General features: G+C 45.6%; 1 protein-coding gene across 1 annotated transcript in view; it reads left to right on the forward strand.

Annotated features, from left to right (window-relative positions):
- usp43a (ubiquitin specific peptidase 43a) overlaps positions 1–23,366 on the forward strand; it is a 62,313-nt gene that overhangs the window by 5,667 nt on the left and 33,280 nt on the right. Inside the window, exons 3-4 of the mRNA XM_037472694.2 lie at positions 13,691–13,794; positions 21,930–22,022. Coding sequence (XP_037328591.2) covers positions 13,691–13,794; positions 21,930–22,022 — 197 coding nt within the window. The remainder of the gene's footprint in view (positions 1–13,690; positions 13,795–21,929; positions 22,023–23,366) is intronic.

The raw sequence follows: 23,366 nt of genomic DNA on the forward strand, positions 1-23,366 counted from the left end.
CACGCTTCTTCTCTTGTCTGCGCTTCCTATTTCTTGCTTAGGGGCCGTTCAATTAACAGTAAATATAGATATATGATTCAAATATAGAATTTGTGTCTGTAAAATCCGATTAATTTGCAGCTTTGATCTCAGAGAGAGATAATATGAGAGGGAATACCTTTTCTTACCCATAAACGTAGACTTGAATTTTAAATACCCTGTCACACAACTATACTTTTACAAATACTTTTAATCCCGGTACTTCATTAAAAAAGCGGCAACCAGAGCGCACTCAGTGTCCCGCTCCCCGTCCGGGCTGCCTGCACGCATTGGCTGGGTGGGCGGGGCTTCCAGCTCTCACATGCAACAAGCAGCCGTCACTCACAGAGTCATCTCAGCGAGACATGTCCTCATGTGCAGGAGCTGCTGCCGACCGCCGGCGTGTTGAAAAGATGCCAGAAGTGAGATCTGGAAATACTTTGGGTGCGAAGTGTTTATTATTTTCACGCATTTCTTACGTCTGGAAAAAAGAGGAAATGTCCGGGTAAAAGAGGACGTCGCGGCTAAACTTAGTGAAACCTGTTGAAATTCACTTACTTTGTTTATAACAAACGAGCACGTGCAGTGAATAGCGTCCCAGATGCACCACTTACCGTCGGCGAGGTTGGAGATGAACCAGAGCGGATATTTTTTTTTTTTTAGCGTAAGAAATTGGACGTGTGGCGTGAGTGCGTGTGGAAACATGTGGAAACCCGTGAGAGACCGTTTGTTTCTTAACAGTCAAACATCAAGCAAGTGCAGCGCAAGACAAAGCAAGACAGCAAATAAGCTACTAGTAGTCCAGCAGAAATATACACATGCAAAATAATCTACCGTTTCACTCATGTGTACCTACTGTATGTGATCATCAGGTCAGAATGCACACAAAATTGGACCAAATAATACACACTTGATGCAATTTTCATTGTTGTTTTTCAATAAAGGGGGAAAATTGCCTTTTAATTCAAACCTCAAACACACATCTGTAAAATGATGTAATTCAAAAAATTCAAAACTGGGCAGGCACAAGCTGGTAAAAAAAGGGATGTTTTATTTATTACTATCATAGATAAATATTCCAGTATTGTATTTGTGGTATCATAAGTATCGGGTATATTTTGGAAGGTATAGTATCAAAGTCATCATTTTGGTATTGTGACAGCTCCAGGTCCAACAGTGGCAATGCCAATTATCACAGACGTTTCACGTAGAGCACCTGACCCACACATTCAAATTCTGGTGGATTCTCATTTTTTTTTCTACATCCACTTAACGTAGTTAAAGGTCACAACAGCACTGAAGCACATTTGAATGTGTCGGGGAACTCCAGCGTTTTTCGATGTGTATGATGTGCGTTTTCTGATTTAGTTTCCCTTCGTCGCCTTTTCCCTCTCTCAAACATATCAATTTAGTGCCTGACTTAAGTTGACTTTACCAACAGCACACCTGTCATGTATTTCCGCTAACAGCTCGTGGAGAGCAGCTCCTCGCGCTACGTTAGCATCCGTACATCCTGTGCATTTCATGCCACTTTGTCACGCTTTTTGACAGCCTTCTGTTGTTTTCGCTCTCATTCTTATTCCTGTCGCGATTTATCCTCTTGAGGTGTGGTAAAATTCTCCAGCAGCAAAAATAACTAGAATCCCCGTAACGTAAGTACATCTTTCCGGTTGTGTTCAACAATGTTGCTTCGATTGTCACGAAAACAAACATCTGCTGTGTTTTTGAGCATAAAGATTCTCACAGATCCTTTTAGACGTGTTGGTGACACATTCCTTTGCCAACTGCGACCCGTTTGATTTAAAGCTGTTTGAGTGTTTATAGAATCCTCACACAGGCCAACGATGAGTACAGGTGATTAGGACACTATCCATCATATTACTATAGTATTATTTGGATTTCTATTGGCAAGACTCAAAGAGGTAGGAATCAATAAATCACACAGCACCTTCTCAAACAAATCAAACGCACCTCAATGTGCTTGACAAATGACTAAGTACCAAGAGAAAAAGAATATGCAAAATTTAACTCATTGGTTAGATAAAATGGTAAAGAAAGTCAATTTGAGCTAAATATAGTTACAACAACAAAGAAGTGGGGATACATAACGAAAACAGCCTTCTCAAAGAAGAACTGGTTTGTGCAGCACACCTGCTGCCTGAGCGGTCTGACCAGTCCGGCCGCTTCCGCCCCGAGCATTACTCAGCTGCACAAAGGCAGCTGAGTAATGTTAATCCTCCTTCCAGCGGGGACCTCGCTCAACTCCCTCTGTTTCCCTCCCACCCCCCCGCTGGCACCGCGGCGGCAACGCATTCCTCGCCGGCTCCCAGAGACAACCAGCCCCGCCCCGCCCCTATATATATATGTATATACATATATCTATATATAGATATATGTATATATATATATATATATATATATATATGTATATACATATATCTATATATAGATATATATAGATATATGTATATACATATATCTATATATAGATATATGTATATACATAGATTTATATATATACATCTGGGCCTCAGAGCGTTGATCCGAAGCGGTGGAATAATCCTGATCTCAAACTGGCGGGAGTATTGTAATAAAACGGCTGCACTTTGCCCCGCGGAGAGCAGCGGGACGGTGGGTACGTAGATGCAACACCGGTGGCAAATCATTGTGCATCCATTATTCCTTTTTTCAAATGTCCATAGCGGTCGGCTTCTCTGCCCCCAGGAGGGTCGACCGCGGGGGGGGAGAGACAGAAGTGGGGTGGGGGGGGATCCCCCTTTGTAGCCCTGAGCCAACTGGACGGACTTTGAAATCGGGTCCGTGGACGCGGTGAAGCAAGCTTTTGTAGCGACAAAGGACAGAAACAGTGAGTTTGATAGCTCTCCGCGCTACTCCTGGCTCATTATCTCCAGGTTGGGTTTGAAATGACAGCCCCCCCCCCCTTCCCCCCCACCCCGTCACTGTCAGACAGGGGTCCTTGATCTGGTGCCTCCCGTTTCTGTGTCAATCATCAAGGCCCTTGATATCACAGACACCATCTCATTCTATGATCCATAGAGGTACAGCAGGTGGAAATCAGGCGGCCACCTCTGGTTCTGTTTGGTTTTAAGACCCTTCCAAAGCAGAAGTGTCTTAAAACGTGCACTCTCTGCTGAAAAATATCTAGAACTCCTTGGTTGATCTATTTCCTCAGTAAACAATGTAATCACTACTAGACGGTTTAGACCACCTAGTTGCAGAAGCCCTTCACAAACGTCAGTAGACAAACTAATGATGTCACGATGAGTAGGTCCCCTTCTTATATGCAGCCTATGCAATAAAGCCTCACGAAATCCCCACTTCGTCTTTTTTTCGAGACTGAATTCGACAGGTGACGTTGAGGAGAGAGATGGATTAAAAACAAAAGGGAGTCGTCATTTGAGTGCTGAAAAAGTGTCGCTTCATGGCTTCCATTGCAAATGACTGGTAATCAAAGATGCCGGGGTTCCGTGTATCTTCTTCTTCTTCTTCTTCTTCGTCACCACCCAGAGCAGAAAACGGCAACACACTTGTTGAAAGGAATGCGAAAAGTTTCCATAAATATTCCATGCTTGATACATAATGAATAGCTCCCCAGAAAGTCAAGAGGCAGTTGTTAATATTTCACACACAAATCAGATCATTTGTCAGATTTTTAAAGCACGGCTTTGAACCAATTCAGAACTTTTATTTGCAGGAAAACTTTGATGTTAAGGATACTGCAGGCTAAAATGTTCAAAGTATTAGCAATTTGGGCTGCGGAGGGAGGCGGCATCCGCAGGTGTGTGTGGTTGACACACCACCCAATAAATGGATTACACTCTGGTGAAATAAGTAATGTGTGTTTTTACATTGTCTTCTAAATAATTACCTTTTCATTTTATTGTATAAGAGTGAATGCCACCAAAACCTTTAACCCTAAGGATGTAGTCGTTTTTTTGTAGTTTTAAATTGATTTATTGATCAAGAAATGATCTATGCTGTTATGCTGTTCCCTTATAAAAGACACATGTTTCTTCTGCTACCCTTTTGGAAAACAAATCAAAACCGATTCATCTAATGTGTGTTAACTTGCTGTCGCTGCCAGCTTCATTAATGAATCAATTCATAAATGTTGAACATAATGCGATTAATCATCTGTTAATCACAGAAAATTAAGTGAGTAATAGCGTTACATTTTTTTCATTTTCGCCCGCACTAACTAATATAAATATATTGATATGTGACCGGGGGCACTGACCACCAGACGCCATGTCTGTTTGTGTAACATCCAGGTGCTGGAAGCTGTTCTGTTGTGAAGCTCAATCTATCCACCACCCCCCCCCCCCCCTACCTCCTCGTCCCCCTGATCCCCGCTGCCCTCGTGCTGTCTGTCTCACATGGGCGACATCAAAGCAGCGTAAACCCCCTCCTCCCACGCCCCCCCCCCCCCGCCAGCAGAATTGAAACGGCGAATGACATCGCTGAAATGCCACGGATTCCTCCTCCTCCAGAGCGGGAGAGCGGGGGGTCGTGCATTCGTTTGTGATGCATTTGTCAAGGAGGGTTACTATTGCAAAAAATGTAAAAGGGGGGGGAGGAGGTTTAAAAAAAACTTCATCAAGAGCACATTGGCCGCTGCAACGGTTCAGGGTCAACTAGGGAGCGCCTTCACAACACAAGTCACACCAGGCCAACCTGCCAATTGGTGCTTCTTTCTCCTCATGCGTTTGTTGAATTCATATTTTTGTGGTGACTTGTGAGTCCGTCTTGCAAATTGACTGCGAAATCACCTAGGAATCACCTAACTAACACGTGAAGCCACTGTGGGACGATTCTTTTTTCATATTCTTTATGCAAGGGGAGGGATCTGAGATAGGGGCCCGCCCCCCGACCCCCCCCCGGAGGAGCCTTGACGGAGGAGCGCCGTGTCTGAAATGCCGTGCTGCGGGGAGATTAGGAATTATTAAAAAATGTTCATTTCACGGGCGAAAAAACGCGCACAGACACGCGCTCAGAGGAGATCCTTCGAGGGGCGGGCGCCATCGATTGACACTCGGGAAAATGGCAGCGGTAGTGTGGATGACACCCTGCTGCCCGGGCCGCGTCCCAATTCCTTCCTTCCCCGTCCAGCAGGTGTCCTCTGTCTGTGCTCGTGTGGGGCGGCGATGAAGGGGCGATGAAGAGTTTTCAGTTTTAAAAAGCTCCTCCTGCATGTTTGACAGGAGCAGACAGTGATGGCCTCGCCTGCTCTCTCCTTCCGTGTTAGTCTCCCATTTATTTTTACCAGGCACTGAACCTCTTTTAGGTCAGAGAGGAGGGGAGGGGAGGATTGAAAGTGAAAGAGAGACGAAAAAGGAAAGTGGAAAGTGGAGACGGAGTGAAGGGGACTTTTGGAAAATGTTTCTCCAATGAGGATTGGGGTGAACTGATTATCCTGTTGGTAGCAAATTGTCAATCACATGGTAGTCCCACCCTAAAGCGTACCCTGCCTTATTGTCTATATACTAAAAAGTTGACCATAAATTAACACCACGGCTGCATTGAAGAATGATTGAAGCAATCAAGTACATAAACTGATACAATCTTTACTGGGGGAGGAAATCAAAGGGACAAGTAGTCATTGACCTCTCTGCCATTTGAATTGTTTAACCGCCTTAGATGAAAGTTTTAAAGACTTCCGTGTTGGCTTCACTTTTCTGTCCCGCTGGTTACTGGCAGGTGTTTTCCTACACAGGAAAGAGTTACTTAGTTGAAAAAAAATCAATTGATAGTCGGTTTTGGTTTCTTTATTAGATTTATAGACAATAAGATCATTTTTAACACCGGAAGTAATTTCCTATCACAAGGTCATCCAGGGTATTTGATGGGTCTGGATGTTGTATATTAACAAGTCTAACAACCTGCACTGTGATGAGTTCAATCATCGTAAGAGGCATGCACAGCAGCCCCAGGTCACCTCATTTGTTTTAACCCCTGCAGACTTGCACGGCCCGTTTTCTGATCAGACGATTGGAGGAAGCGCTGTAAAAGTAAAAGCCTGTCGCTGCAAAACAACCAGAGGGATTGTTCTATCTCTGCCTGTCCTCCGTGGGATCGGTGTTTGTCGGGGAGAACTGGTTCCTGCTGGGAGCTGAAATGCATCTCCTGCAGGTTTATTGTTCAGCACCACTCCTTATACGGTCCTGTCTCTTCCTGTCGGACCTGTTCCTGTCACCGGCTCAACCATTTTTTTTCGTCATTGTCCTCAGCGGCCTGAGATTTTGATACGGCAATGTGAAGTTATTTTGTTTCACATTTAGACATACAATCCATTTGCAGTGTGACCCCCTTAGATCGCGACCGAGCAGGGGATCATTTCTACTTCCTCGGATGTCTTTTTGTTCCCTTTTGAGTGTTTTTTTATTGGTGGTATTTACAAAGTAAAACACCTCAAAGGGACCAACTAAGGCTTTAAGAGTGTCTTTGTGAGGAATATTAAATGACCTTTTCAGACGCTGCTTAGGGTCCAAGTATATGGACCGAGCTGAAGTTTGTGAGGGTGGGGCGTGACAGAGGAGAAGCCTTTCCAAGATGATGCGCTCTGAGCATGAATCGGATGTGGGTATAAACCAAAGACTCATAACCCATAGATTGAAGATATAACCAGGTATAAACTATAAACCAACCTCAATAATGCTGGTTAATGAGGATGGATCGTAATTATCTGCTAATCAACTTGTATATCACAATCATCAACTAATATATGCATAGATTAATAACTAAAGTATCAATTGCGTTACGAGTAAACAAAGGCACGCAAACCGGATTGCCTTCTTTTTGTTGCTCTGGCTTCAGCTTCAAAGATGGAAGGGTAAAATGCCAGTCGGTTTAATGCCCCCCCCCCCCCCCCCCCTGCTGCCTTGTTCCCCCCATAAGCCGCCTTTTGAATCGGACGCATTAGCGGCGGGCGTTTTGGAGCTGAAAGAAACGGAGGAGTCAGCTGCTCTGCTGCGCTGACAGCGCTTCTTTTCTTTGCCCCCCCCCCCCCCCCCCCCACTCCTCTGGACGGAGCGCTCCACCTCGTTCTCCCACTGAGTCGGACTCTGTTGCTCTGACAGGGGGTCTGCCTGTGTGCGCCTCCTCCCGCTTTCTCTCCGTCCCATCGTTTGAAACGAGATACAGAGAGCCTGACATCATTGTCGGGCGATGGCACGGGGGGGGGGGGGCTGGCTTTCTTGTCCCACTGGAATCCGAGTGCGACGGCAAATACGTTTTCTGAGAATGAATGAGGACCCTTTGATAGATAGTGGTCCACTGAGTTATTGTTTATGAAGATCGGATGTTTTTTCACTTTGTCGTGTTCTAATGTGGCTCAGCCTTCATCTGGAGCTGTAGTTAGGTACTATGAAAGCCATAATGTATTGACTACATCTAATGGTTTTGAGGATTTTAATATTTAAATAATAAATATGACTTGCATTTCTGTATCATCTCGCTGAAATATCACACCGAGGTGGACCCAATGATGCACAGCAGAAGCTGACGGACTCTGGGCTGACCTTTTATATCTGAAGGCCAAACATTGTTGTCATTGGTATTGCAGAGTAGGACAGCCTCGCGGGAGGAGTGGCTGAAGACTTTTAGTCTTGTTAAGTAATTACACACTGCTGGTCGCACATATTTTTCCTAATTTCCTCCCGTCACACCGTGGCCTTTGGAATCTTCCTCCTATCTCCTCTGCCTTTAGCACGGTTTTCTCCTCAATTATCCGTCCTTTGTGCATTCGCTTTGTCTCCCTCTCCCTCTCTCGCTCCATCTCTTCACAAGTGTTGACCTCACGCGACCCCTGTCATGCTGCCTTTTGACGCCGTTCACTCGAGAGGATAAAAATCAGAGTCTTTTAGCGCGGCACGAGTTGCTAGAAGCCTTTTGATTAGGAACGAACCAATCTCCTGTCCTCTCGCAGTGTTGACAAGCCCTCAGGTGTAAAACACACACACTCATGCACATGCTGACTTTGGTTAAAACCCGGCTTGTGCTCATTTCCTAGAGCCATTGGAACACTCTGGTGGAAAGGGGGTTCTCTGAAAGACGAGAGTGGATCCGGGCGTCTCCTGGAGCAGCCGCCGGCTATGTCAACATTGGCTCGTTTCATTCGCACGCTCGGCGGGAGACTTCATCTCTTCCTGCAGGAGGCCCGAAAAGCGCCAAGCCGATAGCGGGAGCTTCAGTCCAGAACGCACTGAAATACACACACCTTGCAAACAACAAAAGTCATCAGCGCTGAATACATTGGTACAGGCTCAGCAAGGGGACCAGACTGGCAGAAACAACGCGCTGCACTGTCCAGTCAATTAATTATACAATTATTAAAATGTGTGTTGAGTGTTTGCTGTGAGGGCTGTTTGAAGAGTTTATTTGAGAGGATGGAGGCTGATCTGTGGCTCTAATGAGGCCGGAGAAAGAATGTTGCTCGAGGTTTAGTTCCTCAGCCGTCACTTGACTAAAGAGAGACATGAGAGATAAAGAGATGACTCACCCTCGGGCTTATTTTTGTTTCACTAACGCAGTATGAAAGCAACGTTGGAATTCGCAAGCCAACTAGCTGAAGGATGGCAACCTCGCTATTTTTAAACTCATTTGCTGTTGTTTTTTAAACGTGGTTTCGTGGATTCTAATAAAGCTCTGATTAAGTTAGATGGGTGAAAGGTGCGATTGGGTGTCGTCATGTTAACTTCACCACCGGACTGCTGAGGAACAGAGATTACAAATGTGACACGGATGGTGCCGTACCCACAGGTGTCCCTCGGTCGGTGTCGACTTTGACTCCAGAGATAACATGTCTGCTGGCACCGGCCGTACCTGGCAATTTTCGGAATTGCAATGCTTTGTCGTTGTCATTTCGTGAAAAGCACCATCTCAAATTCACCCTCACACATTCAAATATCCGTTGCACCGGACTGTAGCCGATTCATCACCTTGGACCAAAGTCCTCGCTCTTACTGCGTAACCACAGGGCAAAGTTCATTTGATCAGAGCAAAATCTGAACTTCTATGAGCCTGCTTGAGTGCACGGAAAGCGAAACAGAAAGGGAGCGAGAGTGCGTCGGCCCATGCAAGTTAATATGTTACTGTGTGTGTGTGTGTGTGTGTGTGTGTGTGTGTGTGTGTGTGTGTGTGTGTGTGTGTGTGTGTGTGTGTGTGTGTGTGTGTGTGTGTGTGTGTGTGTGTGTGTGTGTGTGTGTGTGTGTGTGTGTGTGTGTGTGTGTGTGTGAACGTGTTAAGTCGCTTTCAGTTGATTAGATTTAAAAATGTGGTTTAAGACAATAACTGACTCAGCTTCTTTCCTCCTTGTTTTTCATCTTAATAAATTAAGTGCAAACTGCAGCTTCTAAAGAAACATGGTGGTGCAACCAGCTCAATATGGGAATACAAAAGGTACTTTACCTCAACACAGAGTAGGGATGCTGTAGCGTTCATTTTCTTTTGTGATCCAACCAAACTTCAAATTCTTATCACTCAAAATAAGGGCAGATGCATTGTTTCAATCCTCAAAATTGCCTTGAGGGAAATCATTACTTAAGCTCAACAAGCTCAAAGGCTGCATCGCTGTTGACGGCAAAGAGATTTTTTAGCGTATTAGTACCTGGTCTCATGCTCTCGCTTTCAAACAAAGCTTAATTGTGGTGTCATGTGCTACTTCAGCACACACTAGAATTCAAAATATGACTTGGGACCACGACATAATAATGTATGTGTGTGTGTGTGTGGCCATTTTGTTACGTTGTTCCCATCCACCTTCCAGCGCCTCAGTGGTTGCTATAGTGAAAACACTGTATCCTGATTTATAGTCAAATCAGGGTGTCGGCATTTTGCTCACCCACTCTTTCCCGTTGTTACAGTGAAAATAAAACCCTCTTCCCCTCCCCTTTCCACACACACACACACACACACACTTTGAAACAAACTCCCACTCACTCCCCGGCACTGTTGCGGAGCGCCTCTGTGCCGTCTCACATGAATGCGCGCCACGGGTGATCAGCGGGGGGGCGCTGGAGGAGGGGGGGATCCCCATCAAGACTGCCCACTACACCGGGGTCCTTCATCCTGTCTCACGCTGTGAATGCGGAGGAGACGCCGTGCACGTGGTGGGATATTGTCCTGCTGTAGGAACAGACCGACAGGCGGGATGAGATGATGGACGCGATGCTGCTGCTGCAGGGTCCCCAAACACAGCCAGAGGAACGATCTCCTCTTGGTCTCAGTTGCTCAGTTGTGCGCATAGAGCGCTCGCCGCACGCGCACGCCAGCGGGTGTGTTCCGGTCGGTTGGTGTTGGAGTAACACAGCTGTTAAAAGAAATCACTGGAACCCAGCGCTTAGTTATCCTCCACCCAGCAGTATTTCTATGGTTCTTTCTAGGTCTAAAATTGACTCAAACAGGTTGTGTGTTAAATCACACCCTTGGAGTATGTGCTGTAAAACACCTTGACACTTAGACAAATTCCATCCTGACATCACGAGTCTGAGGACAGTGGTCCGTCGTCCACAGGTTTAATGAAAGAGGAAAACTAAAACACACAAAAGGCATAATGAATACAAATGAAATGCCTAACAATCGTAATAATGGAAAGAGGCTCAATGGGCCAAAGTCACCAACGATGATCGTGACAAAAAGTTCCGTTTTTTTTCTTAACGGGACGCATGTCCGAGGCCCGTCGAACCCATTGCAGCGAGACCTCCAGGGTTTGGCTCGTACCCGCCGTTTAGATCAGCTCGTTCTGCTGAGATCGGCTGTAAGGAATCAAAAGCAACACATAAAACCATCTCTAAACGCAAAAGCCTGAGCAGAAGAGATCTCTGGCTCTAGTAGGAAAAGAAAAAAAAGCCTTTTTATTTTTAGCCCTTCAATATTTCTCCTCCTCGGTCTTTTTATGCCCACTCATTCCTCTACTCCGTTTTTTTTCTGAAAGAGACAGTTTTATCACTGAAGTCATTAACGGAGCAAAAAGCAAATACGGGCTCTTCAGCTGGAGCACGCTGAGCTATGACAGTCAAAGTAAGCCTTAAGAAATCAATTACAGCGCCGGGGGGGGGGGGGGGGGGGGGGAGTGGGGGGCGCCGAGATGCTGCCGGTAATTTAGTCCCTGAGCAACAGGAAGCGGCTGAATGTGGCCTAGATCTGTTGGGAGGTTGTTGTTTTCTTTCAGGAGACACACAGTGTGACGATTGAACAGCTTAGTGCCGCTGAATATTAGTGCTCGCTTGTGATTGCCCCATTTATGCAGGGGCATTCGCCGTTCCCTGGGTGCTAACTGGAGAGCCGCAGTGAGTCTCTCTCTCTCGCTGTGTTTAAACCGTGCGTAGCTCCCACGTGGCTATTTCCTTTAAAGCGCACATGTAGCGTCTTTGCTAGATGTTCAGTGTCTTCTCCATCTCTCACCGTACGGAGCCGTCACTCAGACCTGCCTTGGAGGTCGATGACCCCCCCCCCCTCCCCCCCGCCCCACGTGGTGCGGTGAAAAGCCCTAGTTCGGATCAATTATGCATAGAGAATTAAGTATCGCAAGCCGGTCTTTGTCTCCCACTCATGTTCCCTCTGCTCTCCATCACAAACAACTTCCCTTCTTAGCACTTTGTGTCCTCGGCAGAAATTAAATGTGTATGAGTGAAAACGCAAAAAAAAAAAAATAAATGGTGACGGCAGTCAGTGGCTCGGCGGCGGGAGGCTCGGTATCCAAACACACCACGCACAAACGTGCAGGAAGTGATGGATATCTCACAAGTATTGAGAACACACTGCATTTTTCCTTGTGCTTTTATGAGCAAAATTGTCACAATACTTTTCAAACTTTTCTATTTTTTTTGCTCAATGAATACTAGTTAAGAAACTATAGTGGACTTAGTTCATTCGTACATGTCACTGGACTCTCTTTTTGGGCCACACTGTTGTTGTGATGAAAAAAAAGGTTCCAATATGTTGATTGAGGGTAATGAGGCCAGGGTTGCCATGGCGATGCTTGTAACCGAGTCCGCCTCTTGTGGGTCTGAGGATCGTTCTGCGTTGTCCTCCAGAGATGAGACGGAGAGAAAGAAAGCAAAAAAAATTGGTCACGACTTGTCCTGTGATTCACAAACAAGCGTTAGGCCACCCCGCCATGTTTAATGGGCCCTGTGGTGACACAAAGCCATGCACAGGCAAACGGACGCATCACTTGGGTCAAACATGATGCCCTGAGATTTTAAAAAAAAAGGAAGACGTAACTGCGACATTCATGAGCTGTGTGTCTCCAGGTTGCACTTTGGGGGTAATTGTCTCTCTTCGTTCGGGCGAAGTCGACTTCCCCAGGTAGCGGCCAACGCCCCCCCCCCCCCCCCCTCCTGCACCCTGATGGATGGAGGCGCCGCCCTCCGCTCAACTCGCACATCGCTTTGTTCCCGTTTTTTTTTTTTTTTTGTTGCCCCCATTCTGCTTCCACCATACACCTAGACGCGTCAAGAAGTGATGCATTCTTCATCACATATTCTAGTAAAGAGTCGTCCTGGGAGAAGATTTCATTGTTCAAAGCGAATGAAACCGTGATTGGATTTAGTTTGAACAACAGTGGAAGCTGCATAGTCGTCATACCGTTTCTCGCCGCTGATGTGTAACTCATGATGGTGATGATGGTGATGATGGTGGTGGTGGTGAAGACAATTTTCCACATTGTGGACAGTAAAGTTTTTACCCAGGTCATCTCTAAATGGCTGTTCGAGGGGCGACAGACGGGACTCTGGGGGTTCATTTCTCAATGTTTGTTGGCAACTTGAGATGCGAGAGGACGTCTTCGACCCGGTGCTCTCGCAGGCAAACTGTTCACAAGGTCATTTTTAACCAACAGGAATCATAACCATCATTGCATCATAGCTGATGCTATGCATTGCATCAGCAGACTGAATTGTCAGCGTAAGTAACAGCTGTGCTTTATTCCAAACTAAACATGTCGTAACGTCTGCAGTAAAGAACATGCCACTGGGACATTCGATGGTTAACGATATTTGTGTCTCAGGTCAGCCCGCCCCAATTCTGCGGTTTCCCGTGAGACAATATTTCGCAGACTGTGCTCGAAGGTGGGGTGGATGAACACAGCGACATAACCGGCCAATGGGGGAGGGGGGGGCGGCGAGTCGATCGGAGCAGAATCCAGTCAGTTTTCCAGAAAAAATATTTTGCCCCCAAAAATGTGTGTCTGTTTGTTGTCTTCTCATAGCTTATTGAAAAAAAAATGTTTGTACTGTATATTGTCAGCAATGCAGTCAAAGTAAAAGAGATTGACTTATTCTGTTAGCAAACTTTTTTTTCCATATGTGCAGTCAAGTCTGGTTGAAGCTTTAATGCTCCGCTGCTCATTGCTTCCGATGGGGAGACTTTGGCCATAACCATGTGCTACAAGGAAAGCTTCATTTGCCGGTGACACATGTGACACCCGATGGGGACTTCGCCAACAGGCCCATTAACCTTGGTTGGCCTCGGTTTGTAAAACAGACGGACGGGCTTCTCCCCCTGCAGCCTTGATTCATTTACTGCGGCTTGCAGGAAACCCGTGTTCTTATTCCTATTTAATAGCATTGTGGAGTCCGTGTTGTGTATTCATGAATCTGCCGGCAAGACTTAAGCGATCGTTTGTCTCACTCTCCCGTCTCCTCGTCCGCAGGGACCCAGGTCCTCGGAGGGCTCTTCCAGCCCCGGCTCACCCGGCCCGCGGCAGCCTCGAGATCGACACAGTTTTGTCCAGGAACACTTCCAGGCTCAGTACAGGTGAGCAGCAGCCTCCCCCGCGGATTAAACATTTGGGTTTTTACTTCGTTTCTCTCACCTTTAGGAACGAAAGAAGTCTGATCTGTAGCTTCGCTGACTTTTCCATCCGGTCTTGAAGTCTCCAAGCTGTGGTTTATTAAACGAGGTGATCTCTTCTGATTGGTTTAAGACTAAGCAGGGCATCGGCACTCTAATGTGGACTACACACATGCATCTATACACTCTATTCGTAAGCTTACAAAATCATCATTTACTATACATAACTGTACGGTGTGGGTTGTTCTGGCTCCGGGCAAAGGAACCTGACAACAGGGTGCAGAGTTCAAATGGGTTTTTATTTTTCCCGTTCGCAGAATAACGCGCCGGCTCGCTCGCCTCACTGTTCAAATAGGGAGGAGAGGACACACACACACACACACACACGTCCATTACCGCCAGCTGATTGCAAGGCGTTCTCACCAAGGCACTGTTCCCCGAGCCACTCCCCCTCTCTCCCACACCTGCAGCCGAGCTGAAACCGCGCCCGCCACCACAATAACGATTTCATGTTTGTTTATTCTCTGACTTTGGTCTCATGCATGTGTCCTCGTTTTTCGCAGATGCTACAGTTGATTTATTTGTTCATTGTCTTAAATACAAGCACATTATTGGGTGTCACTTTAAATTTAAAGTTTGTTTGTTGCACATTTTGCATCCGTTTTGGAAGTCTCGGAATTTCTCCCTCAGAGGCATAATGCAACATCAGAGTGGGATCGCAGCAAATAACGAACGGGAGTTCGAGGAATGCCTGACAGCCCGTGTCGTCATTGTCGTCGTCTCCTCTTCTGCCGGAGAAATGAACTGTTCTTCTGACGGACGAGAGCCGGGACGGAAGGCTTTGTGCTGTTGCCATGAGCAACACGGCGCTCACATTCCTCACTGAAGCCTCGCCAGACGGGTTCTTCTGGGCAGCCCGGGTGCAAAGTTTCGCTTGTAGAAAATCGTGATCAATTCTGCAGCAGGCTTTCCCCCCCCGGCCACTTGATCTAATGTCCTGAGTGTGTGTTTATACTAACAGAGTGCCGTGCATACCATTAACAGGAAATCGGTAAAATCAGGTCAGAACGTTGTGTAGGATTCACGGCATTCTTCTGGTTTTTTGCTTTTACATCCACTCCATGAGGGAGTTGACTCGAGACCTTTCAGGAACCTTTTCGGCGCCTCCTGCTTTCGCTCGGGACTTGATTCCAGGACAATAACAATGACTTAAATCATGCGAATAGGCAGTAAATGGTCGGCTTTAATGTTGTGATTTCTAAAGCTTTCTAAATATGCTATAGCAGTGGAAAGTTTAATGAACTTTAGCTCAGTGCTAATTGCTGATATCTGCAGGGTGTCGGAAATTATTTGGATGGAGGTTGACTTTTAGCGAGCAGCGCCAGGTTGGATAATTTTGAGTCCCCTGGGTGGAAGGTGTGTGGAAGTGGTGGCAACCAGGAGGTTGATGCCAAAGCGATCATCACTAATGGAGAACCCCTCCCACTCTATGGGGGACGCCCTGGCTGCTCTGTGCAGCTGCTTCAGTCACGACTGCTCCCCCCCCCCCCCCCCCCCGGTGTTTGAAGGAGAGGAACCCCAGGTTCAGTTATTGTGGATTTTCGTTTAATTTTTATTACTTATTTATACTAATCTTCTGATCTTGTTTGCTTTGCTGCTTTAATCCTATAAAGCTGGTTTTATATTTGATTAATTTCAGTCAATTTTTCAAGCAAAAGCCAAATATTCTCAATTTCCTGCTGGTGTTTTTATATTTCTTTCATCAAATGTAGTATCAAAGTCAACTAAAAATGAATTTAAAAAAGCAATTTTTACAGGCCACCTTGAGCGCTTTTCTTAATTTTCTGACTTTTTATGAATAAAACCACAAATTGCTCACGTGAATAATTCACAACTGCATCAACAACAACAACAATAATGGGAAGTTGTTGCCCAAAGTTCACTTACCTGTGTGTAAGCAATTTAGTGTTTGGTCTCAACTGAAGTTCATCATGCAAAGGCGTGTTTCAATGTGGAAATGTCCGACCGGGCCCCGTTCCTCGTACTTGTCGGACTGAGTTAGCCGGATCATTTTCAGGGTAAGATGACATGAATCAGGCTTTTTTGGTTCCACAAAGCAAGTTTGTAAAAATCACCATAGCTACTTGAATCTCCTCCAGTGAGCAGGATAACTCGGGTCACCTGAAACGTTATTTCATATAATAACCTGCCAGGGGACAGCAGACAAAACACTAGACTCTCCCACATTGTTAACATTAAGCGACCCCCTGTCACTTGGATGTACTGAATGTACATATGAAGCAACAGGATCCCCCAGTTTTCATTTCCTCACAACAATTGCTCCTCCATCTGTTAACGGCCTCCACTCGCTTTCAAATAGAAAAGAAATTCATTACTTGGATCACTTTCTCAGTCCGACGCCTTGACGAAGCGCTGGCCACCGCGCCACAGAACACGTCAACAACACACGTTACGCTCCTAATTGTGTGTTGATTATGTCCCGAACTCTGCGGCAGCCTCTTCCCCGGTGACTCACTCGCGCTTAATAAATAACCATTTAGAATTTGTTTTCCCCACTGTGGGTTTCATCAGACTAAATATACCGTTTCATGCATTTGTTTGATCCTCGCAGTTAGCCCGTCTCAGCCCGAGCCGGAGTGTGGGGGGGGGCACCTTCATGTAAACCTCCTCGTCTTTACTTTGGGTCATTTTTCTGCAGAGTCGGAGTCACTCTGACTCTAAACGCACTTCAACAGCAGCGCAATCGCTCCCTCTCACTGTGGTTGTTTGTTGTTGTTGTTGTTGTTGTTTTCTTTGTTTCCCGGCTCTCGTCTGTCTCCGTCTGTCTCTCCGTCTCTTTCGCCTGGCCTTCCCTCCCCTCTTCTCTCTCTCTCTCTCTCTCTCTCTCTCTCTCTCTCTGCATCCATCACTTGTCTGATCCCTCTCTTCTTCCTTCCTGACTCTTTTTATATCTCACAGAGACGCTCCTCAGAGGAGTCGTCTGATCTGAATAAATGTTTGCGATTAGAGGCCGAGGCTGTGTCGGGCTCTCTCAGGGCTGCCGGCGCTCGAGTCGCGCGGCGTTTGAATGAGCCTTTGTTCCAATCTTTCCTCCTTGCCTCCGCTGTCTGTCGCTCTCACTTTGTGGCATCTATTTTTAATGGCCTGGGAGACGGGCGGAAAGCCCCGGCCTCCATCTCCGTTTTGACAAAACAAGTTAGTTGATGATGGTTAGTCTTTTAATATATATATATATATTTATCAAAGTGGCTTTTATTTGGGCTGTGAAAGCGTTTGGGTTATTACACATTTGCAATTTGTGTGATTTGATTTTTGAAAAATACACAACACACATTGTTCCTCCCAGTCGCTGAAAGGTTGAGCCCAGAGCGCTAAGCAGTTGATGTGTGATGCAGCGTCTTGTATACAGAAACTGTGATACCTGTCAATCATCTTCTCTCACTCGCCTCGCCTCCTTAGAAGCCTCAGCGCTTCGGAGCTAAAGCTCTAATCTTCAAAAGGACCTGTTGTTGAACCATAGATTGCGAGGAAGTTGTCGTCTTCTTGACCTCACCCGTTGGTTTCGTCCGTGGATCAAGCATCGAGTAGAAGAATGTCGCTCTTTGCCGACAGAAGTGAAACAAAAGCTCAGTACAACCAAACCCGGAATATGAGAAAACCGTTTTGAAATGATAAAAAAGACCCATCAAAGGGTCAAAGTTGCCAGACACACAGACAATGACGTGGTAGCGACCCGTCAATCAGAATTCGGCCCCGCCCTAAAGCAATACTGCTTAATTACATCCTTAATTGACTAAATTAACACCATGCCCCTTGAAAAAGACTTGGAACAAAAAAGTTTCATTTTCTCAATATTCAATAGTGCATTAAATCAACTGAAGCAGTAGGTAAAAAGAAACTTCTCCAGTGGCGTGTTTGTGTGTGGTACCAGTCAATATGAATCCTATTAACTTGTGGAACTGACTATATTCAAGAGTCTGTATTCACAAACTTTTCCTCTCTGAGACCCAAGCTGTGTATGTTGAAGCTCAGTCCTCCAGATTCTCAGCTCATTAAAACACATCAATACTTTTCCAATGTGGAAACCTGCCTTAAAATCACCTGTGAAACCCAGTGCTATGTGTGTGTGTGTGTGTGTGCATGTGTGTGTGTGCATGTGTGCACGTGTGAGAGAAAGAATGAGTGTGAGAAAAAAGGAAACGGAAATGTCCAGGAACTAGACTATTTATTTCTTATCCGTCGCATGGAATGCACATAAAAGTGTAAACCCTGTATACAGAATACCAGAACTGCCCAATTTTAACAAACGGGACAGAAAATAACATCTGGAAGATCTTTAGACACTCAGTGACTTGGCTTTGACTGAGAGATGCCGTCCTTCATGTATTTAGTGTTTTAACGAGGATCTGACTGTACACAGACAATACCCAACCGCGCCCTGATGCTGAGGACGAGGTGAAGACATCAACCACTCGCACTGTCCTAGAGAGAGAGATGGCTGTCCTCCAATCAGCAGCCAGTGACACCTGACTGACAGGCGTACAAAAGAGGATGAACTCTCTCTCTCTCTCTCTCTCTCTCTCTCTCTCTCTCTCCCTGGAGGACGGTGACCTTTAGGCAACTGTGATATATCATGCAGCTCTAACTGTGCTGCGGCTGGAGGTCCCGTTTCATTCAGCGTTTTTAGAATCATCGCGTGTAATCTGCACGACTTGAAAAGGGATGAGACTACGTGCTCTGCACAAAGCTTGGCTGTCCATCCTTCATGCCGTGAAGAACTCTTTGATTATTGGAACTACAGTAGATCGAAGCGTGATATTCTTGACCTTTTTGTCTATTGAGAACAAATAGAGCAGAGTGATGTTTGCTGCTGGTGATGTGTCCGGCATCCAGGCTTCAACGGTTCATTTCGCTAATAAATGAGAAATAAGCAGCCAGAATGAAACCCTGCTCATGCCCTGGCATTCACCAAGTCATTGTTACGCTGTTATTTAGTCCCAGTTTTTAGTTTTAACTGCTAACTGCAGTTTCAGCACACACGGCTGCAGTTTCACGCTGACTTTTAACTTGCAGAAACACCAACACAGATCTGCTAATAATAACACCTTTTAAGTGGGAGTGTTTTAAAAAGATTTCTTTTCTTTTTTTTTTTTTTTACTTCTTCTGTGGACCGTCAACGACGTTGTATTCCCAGGAAACCCTGCACCACGACATCCGCTCATCCCCGACGCCATTACTAATAGATCACACAACAATGTATGCCGCGCGTGTGTCACTACGGCCTGACCCATTTGGCACGGGGGGGGGCAGAAGCTCCAGGTGTTTGGGTCCCAACGAAAGGTATTTTAAGGTTTGACACCTGAAACTTGCTGGTGTACGTATCTCATATTCTCTGCCAGAGCTGCTCCGGCGCGTGTTTGTACGTTTGTACAAAGTGCGCATCTCGCCAAGCTTGGAAGCCGCTCAACTGACATAGAAGATAGTGAGGGAGCGCAGGGACGAAACGAGCATATGGCAGCACACTTACGCACACACACACACACACACACACACCCACTCTGTCTGTGTTAGAGAGCATTACATGTATGCAGCAACATTAGAATGATTCTCCTTCACGATCTGGTCAAACAATTATTGAGCAACATAGTTATCGAGATACTGTGTGAATGTCTTTGTAGCATCACAGAGGTCGGATGTAAAGTTTCACATTCAGCGTCTTATTAGCAATAACCACACTTGTACTGAACTCAGTCTGAGACCTCAAGGTTTAAAAAATGGAGCCGACGCTGAGGTGTCTTAACTTGCATTCTCACTACAGGCCAGCTTATTTGACTTGTTTTATTACCTCAACACTGTAAACATGAGTTTATGGTCCCAATATCTAGTTTCAACTCTCTTCTTTAATACAGCATGATGTTCATTTAGTAAATGATGATCCTTTTGGAGTAAATTAGACCATGAATCCCGGGATGCTACCTTGTGATTGACAGGTTGGTGCTGCTACTACATCCACTTCTAATATACATATCTTTGACCTTTTGACAGTGTGAATCCAGTTCACAATAGATGATGATGATGAGGATTTTAACCTGTGTATTGTTCTTTGTTGGGTTGTACTTCAACTTTATAGATCCACCTTCTTGTGTCTTAACTGGTTGCTAAAAACAAAAAGGACAAAGGACAAAAGACAATGTGAATTATTTAATATTTGATTTCAACAAAAATAACTCGTGGATCTGCATTTATTATCCTCTAGAGGATAATTGGTTTCCCTTTGATGAAGCTACTTTACCATGTCTGTCAAATTTGCCAAATGCAAACTGGTTGGACTCGTTGCTTCAATGTCGGCTGAACGAGTGCAGCGTAAGGCGCACACACAGCCACCACGTTGCATTACACCATCTCACGTGTGTAAAAGGATTATACTCCGCCACTATGAGGGGATTATGTGATTCAAGAACAAACTGAACATGGTGTTTTCACCTCGACAGGTCTAGATTACTGTCGGATTTAACTACAGCGTATTTGAAGTCTGGCGTCGCTGAAGGTGCGTAAAGATAAAAGCAGAGGCATCACACACACACACACACACACACCAGGAATTGCAGTCATAGCTACATTTCATTGCATTTCCTTCCTATTTACACACTATTGCAGTGTGAGACTGCTTCCACTGCCTGTTGCCAGCACACTACCCTTGGAGGGACTCCTGGTAGTAGGCAGTAAAAACCTTTAGAGACAAGGATACACAGATTGCTGCTTGGCTCTTTATCAAACACATAAGCGCTTAAGGGCACCCGGGTAGCTAACAGGACAAAGCCAATAACACTCACCGCAAAAAAAGAAAATACCTCGTTATTCTTGGGCTCACATTTGTGTCTTAAGGGACAAGTGAATCATTTGTGCTCATTTCAAAATCCACCTACCAGCACGGAGTATTTTGCTTTTTTAAAATTAGAAATAGAAATTAAATTAGTACACTGCATCCAGTCGAGAAAATGGCATGCACACCCTCCCCTAAAATGACAAGGTCCGTTCAAAGTGTACTATACCAATTTTAAAAAGAGCGAAAGGGGCTCAGTGTTCTTTGTGACGAAAGCCTGGAGGCAGCGCCAATGTAGCTTGGAGAATTGCAATACGGCACAGAGCACCGAATGTGACGACGATTTCCACACACGCTAACTTTTTTTTTTTAGCAATGTTTTCCTCTGATCACGTCCACGTGTGTCGGCTCCAAGACCTTGACGGTTCCCGTCTGTGGCTTTTTTTTATTTATCTTTTCAGTCTTTTTTTAACTGGTCTGTGCTGCTGCCAGCCGTGTGTTCATTTTGCGTCTGCTCCCACAGAGAGCCGCACCTTGTTGTCTTCCTCCTCATCTCTGGCTCTGCTCTTCAGCTTCCTCCGCCATCCCCACCTCCGCCGCATGCAACCCCTGCTTTTAGTCAAAATCGTCTTTGTTCCTTTCAGCTTTAACAGTTTCACTTCGCTACCCCGGGTGCCTTTAAATATCCCACCCACCTTTCATCCTTCACCTTTCCTCTTAGCTTTCTTCTCTCTCCATATTTATCTTCTTTTCCCCGACAGCTCGGTGTGTCCTTGCAGATAGAGCCCCCTTTTTTTTGTTGCAGTAGCTGCAGCATCAGCAGTGTCTTAAATGCCCAACTACACTTTCGGTGCAAAATATTACAGCATGCCCCCTATGTCGCTTTGCTGCACTTCCCTCGACAGCAGATTGAGTCCAGATGGCCTGATTCTGTGCTCAGTATTCACCACAGTGCATGCGAGAAAATTCTCATAAGACTTAACAGGCGACGTGAAGATTTGCCATGCAGGGATGGGCGATATCTGTCGATCCATCTGTCCAACGCTGTTGAAAAAGCTACGAGACGTATAAAGTGAAAAGAGATTCCTTTTCCACTCTTGAATGTGATCCTTGTGGCTGGATTTGGCAAATTGATCCGATTTGGAGAAAAACGTGTAAACTATGTAATGTTTATTTCAGGACTGAGCAGAAGCCAGAGTGCACATAGAACAAGAACATTAAAATTGCTCCTTTTGTTTGTTGTTTTGTTTTTCAGGTCTTCGCTGACGTGCCCTCATTGCCTTAAGCAGAGCAACACCTTTGACCCATTTTCATGCATTTCCCTGCCCATTCCCCTACGACAAACCAGGTGATGTATAACACAGAATTATATATATATATATATATATATATATATATATATATATCTCAATTGATTATAGTGTAAATTGTGTGGCTTTGGGTTTTCAGTCTGTATGTATAGGATCGGGTGACGTGTGTTTGGTTTATCTGGAATAACTAAAACAGGGCCTTAAAAATAAGTGTAACGAGGGTCATCTTGGGTGACCACAACATTGTAGATTTAGTCACATGTTTGCCCTTTTCTCTTTTCTCTCCGTGTGCCCCCTTTGGCCTGACATGCATAAGAAAGGAGAGAAACAAATCTCACAATTTCCCTACATTCAGTGTTCAGTGAATCCCTCTATCTTCAAACGTACAGACGTCGCAGATCAGCCTCCTCTCCGCACCAGTGACTTCCACAGCCCCATTTCTCTGACTGTGTGTGGTCTCCCTCCGCCCAGACGCACACACACACACACACACACACACACAGTGGCCTCGTTGCATTGTCCTGCTGCAGCAGTGTCCCAGCAGAATGCCTGATAGGTCTCGGGGGGCCCCCAGAGACTCAGCAGGGTCTGGCTGGCAGCAGGGCATCGAGGTCTGGGTGCTGCAGATAATGCTGGTGTGGCTGAGAGACGAGTCGGACGGCAGTATCTCCCGAGTGTTTTCTCCTCATCTAACCCATGCACAGCTGGTAGCAGCACAATTCATGCATGTTTCTCAAAACAAACAAATTGCAGTAGGGAGTAATGTAGAAGGAAAAAGGTTAAAGAAAGCATGGAGCAAACGATGATCTGGTTCTACTGCAACAATTTCCCTTTTTTAAAATGTAAAGCGCTTCTTTAAAAGTGCCCTGCTCTTCTAAAAGGTCAGTTTTTACATTTTTGAATGCAGAAAAGATCATGTGAATAGGTTCCCTTATAGTTGGTGAAAGGGGTTTGATTAATAAAAACTATATATATATGTATATATATATTAAAATCTCTTTACTGCAAAAATACCCCCCCCTCCCCCTCTCTATTTTCTCTTCCCCTCGAGTGTCATCCTACACCTTTGTCATCCTACACCTTTCATCCCTTTCATTGCACATCTCGCTCTCTCATCGCGTAGCGTCTAACGACGCAAACAGAACACGTCGCTCACCTGAATAACTCGCGATGGCAAACAGGAGAAGGCGTGAGCTTTGCTCTGTCGTCTCCTCGATGCCACCAGCTCTCCTTCGTGTCCTCTCATCCCTCCATGACACGCCTATCGTCTTCAAATCTCGGGTCCCCGGAGGACAGGGTTTGTTCACCCCCATCCTCGTCCTGCCTAGTCACACACAAGGGGGGGGAACAATACTCTTTGGTGTTTTACGTTGTAAAATAGT

The sequence above is a fragment of the Pungitius pungitius genome, chromosome 9 (assembly GCF_949316345.1).
Source record: "Pungitius pungitius chromosome 9, fPunPun2.1, whole genome shotgun sequence".
In the NCBI taxonomy this organism is placed as follows: Eukaryota; Metazoa; Chordata; class Actinopteri; order Perciformes; family Gasterosteidae; genus Pungitius; species Pungitius pungitius.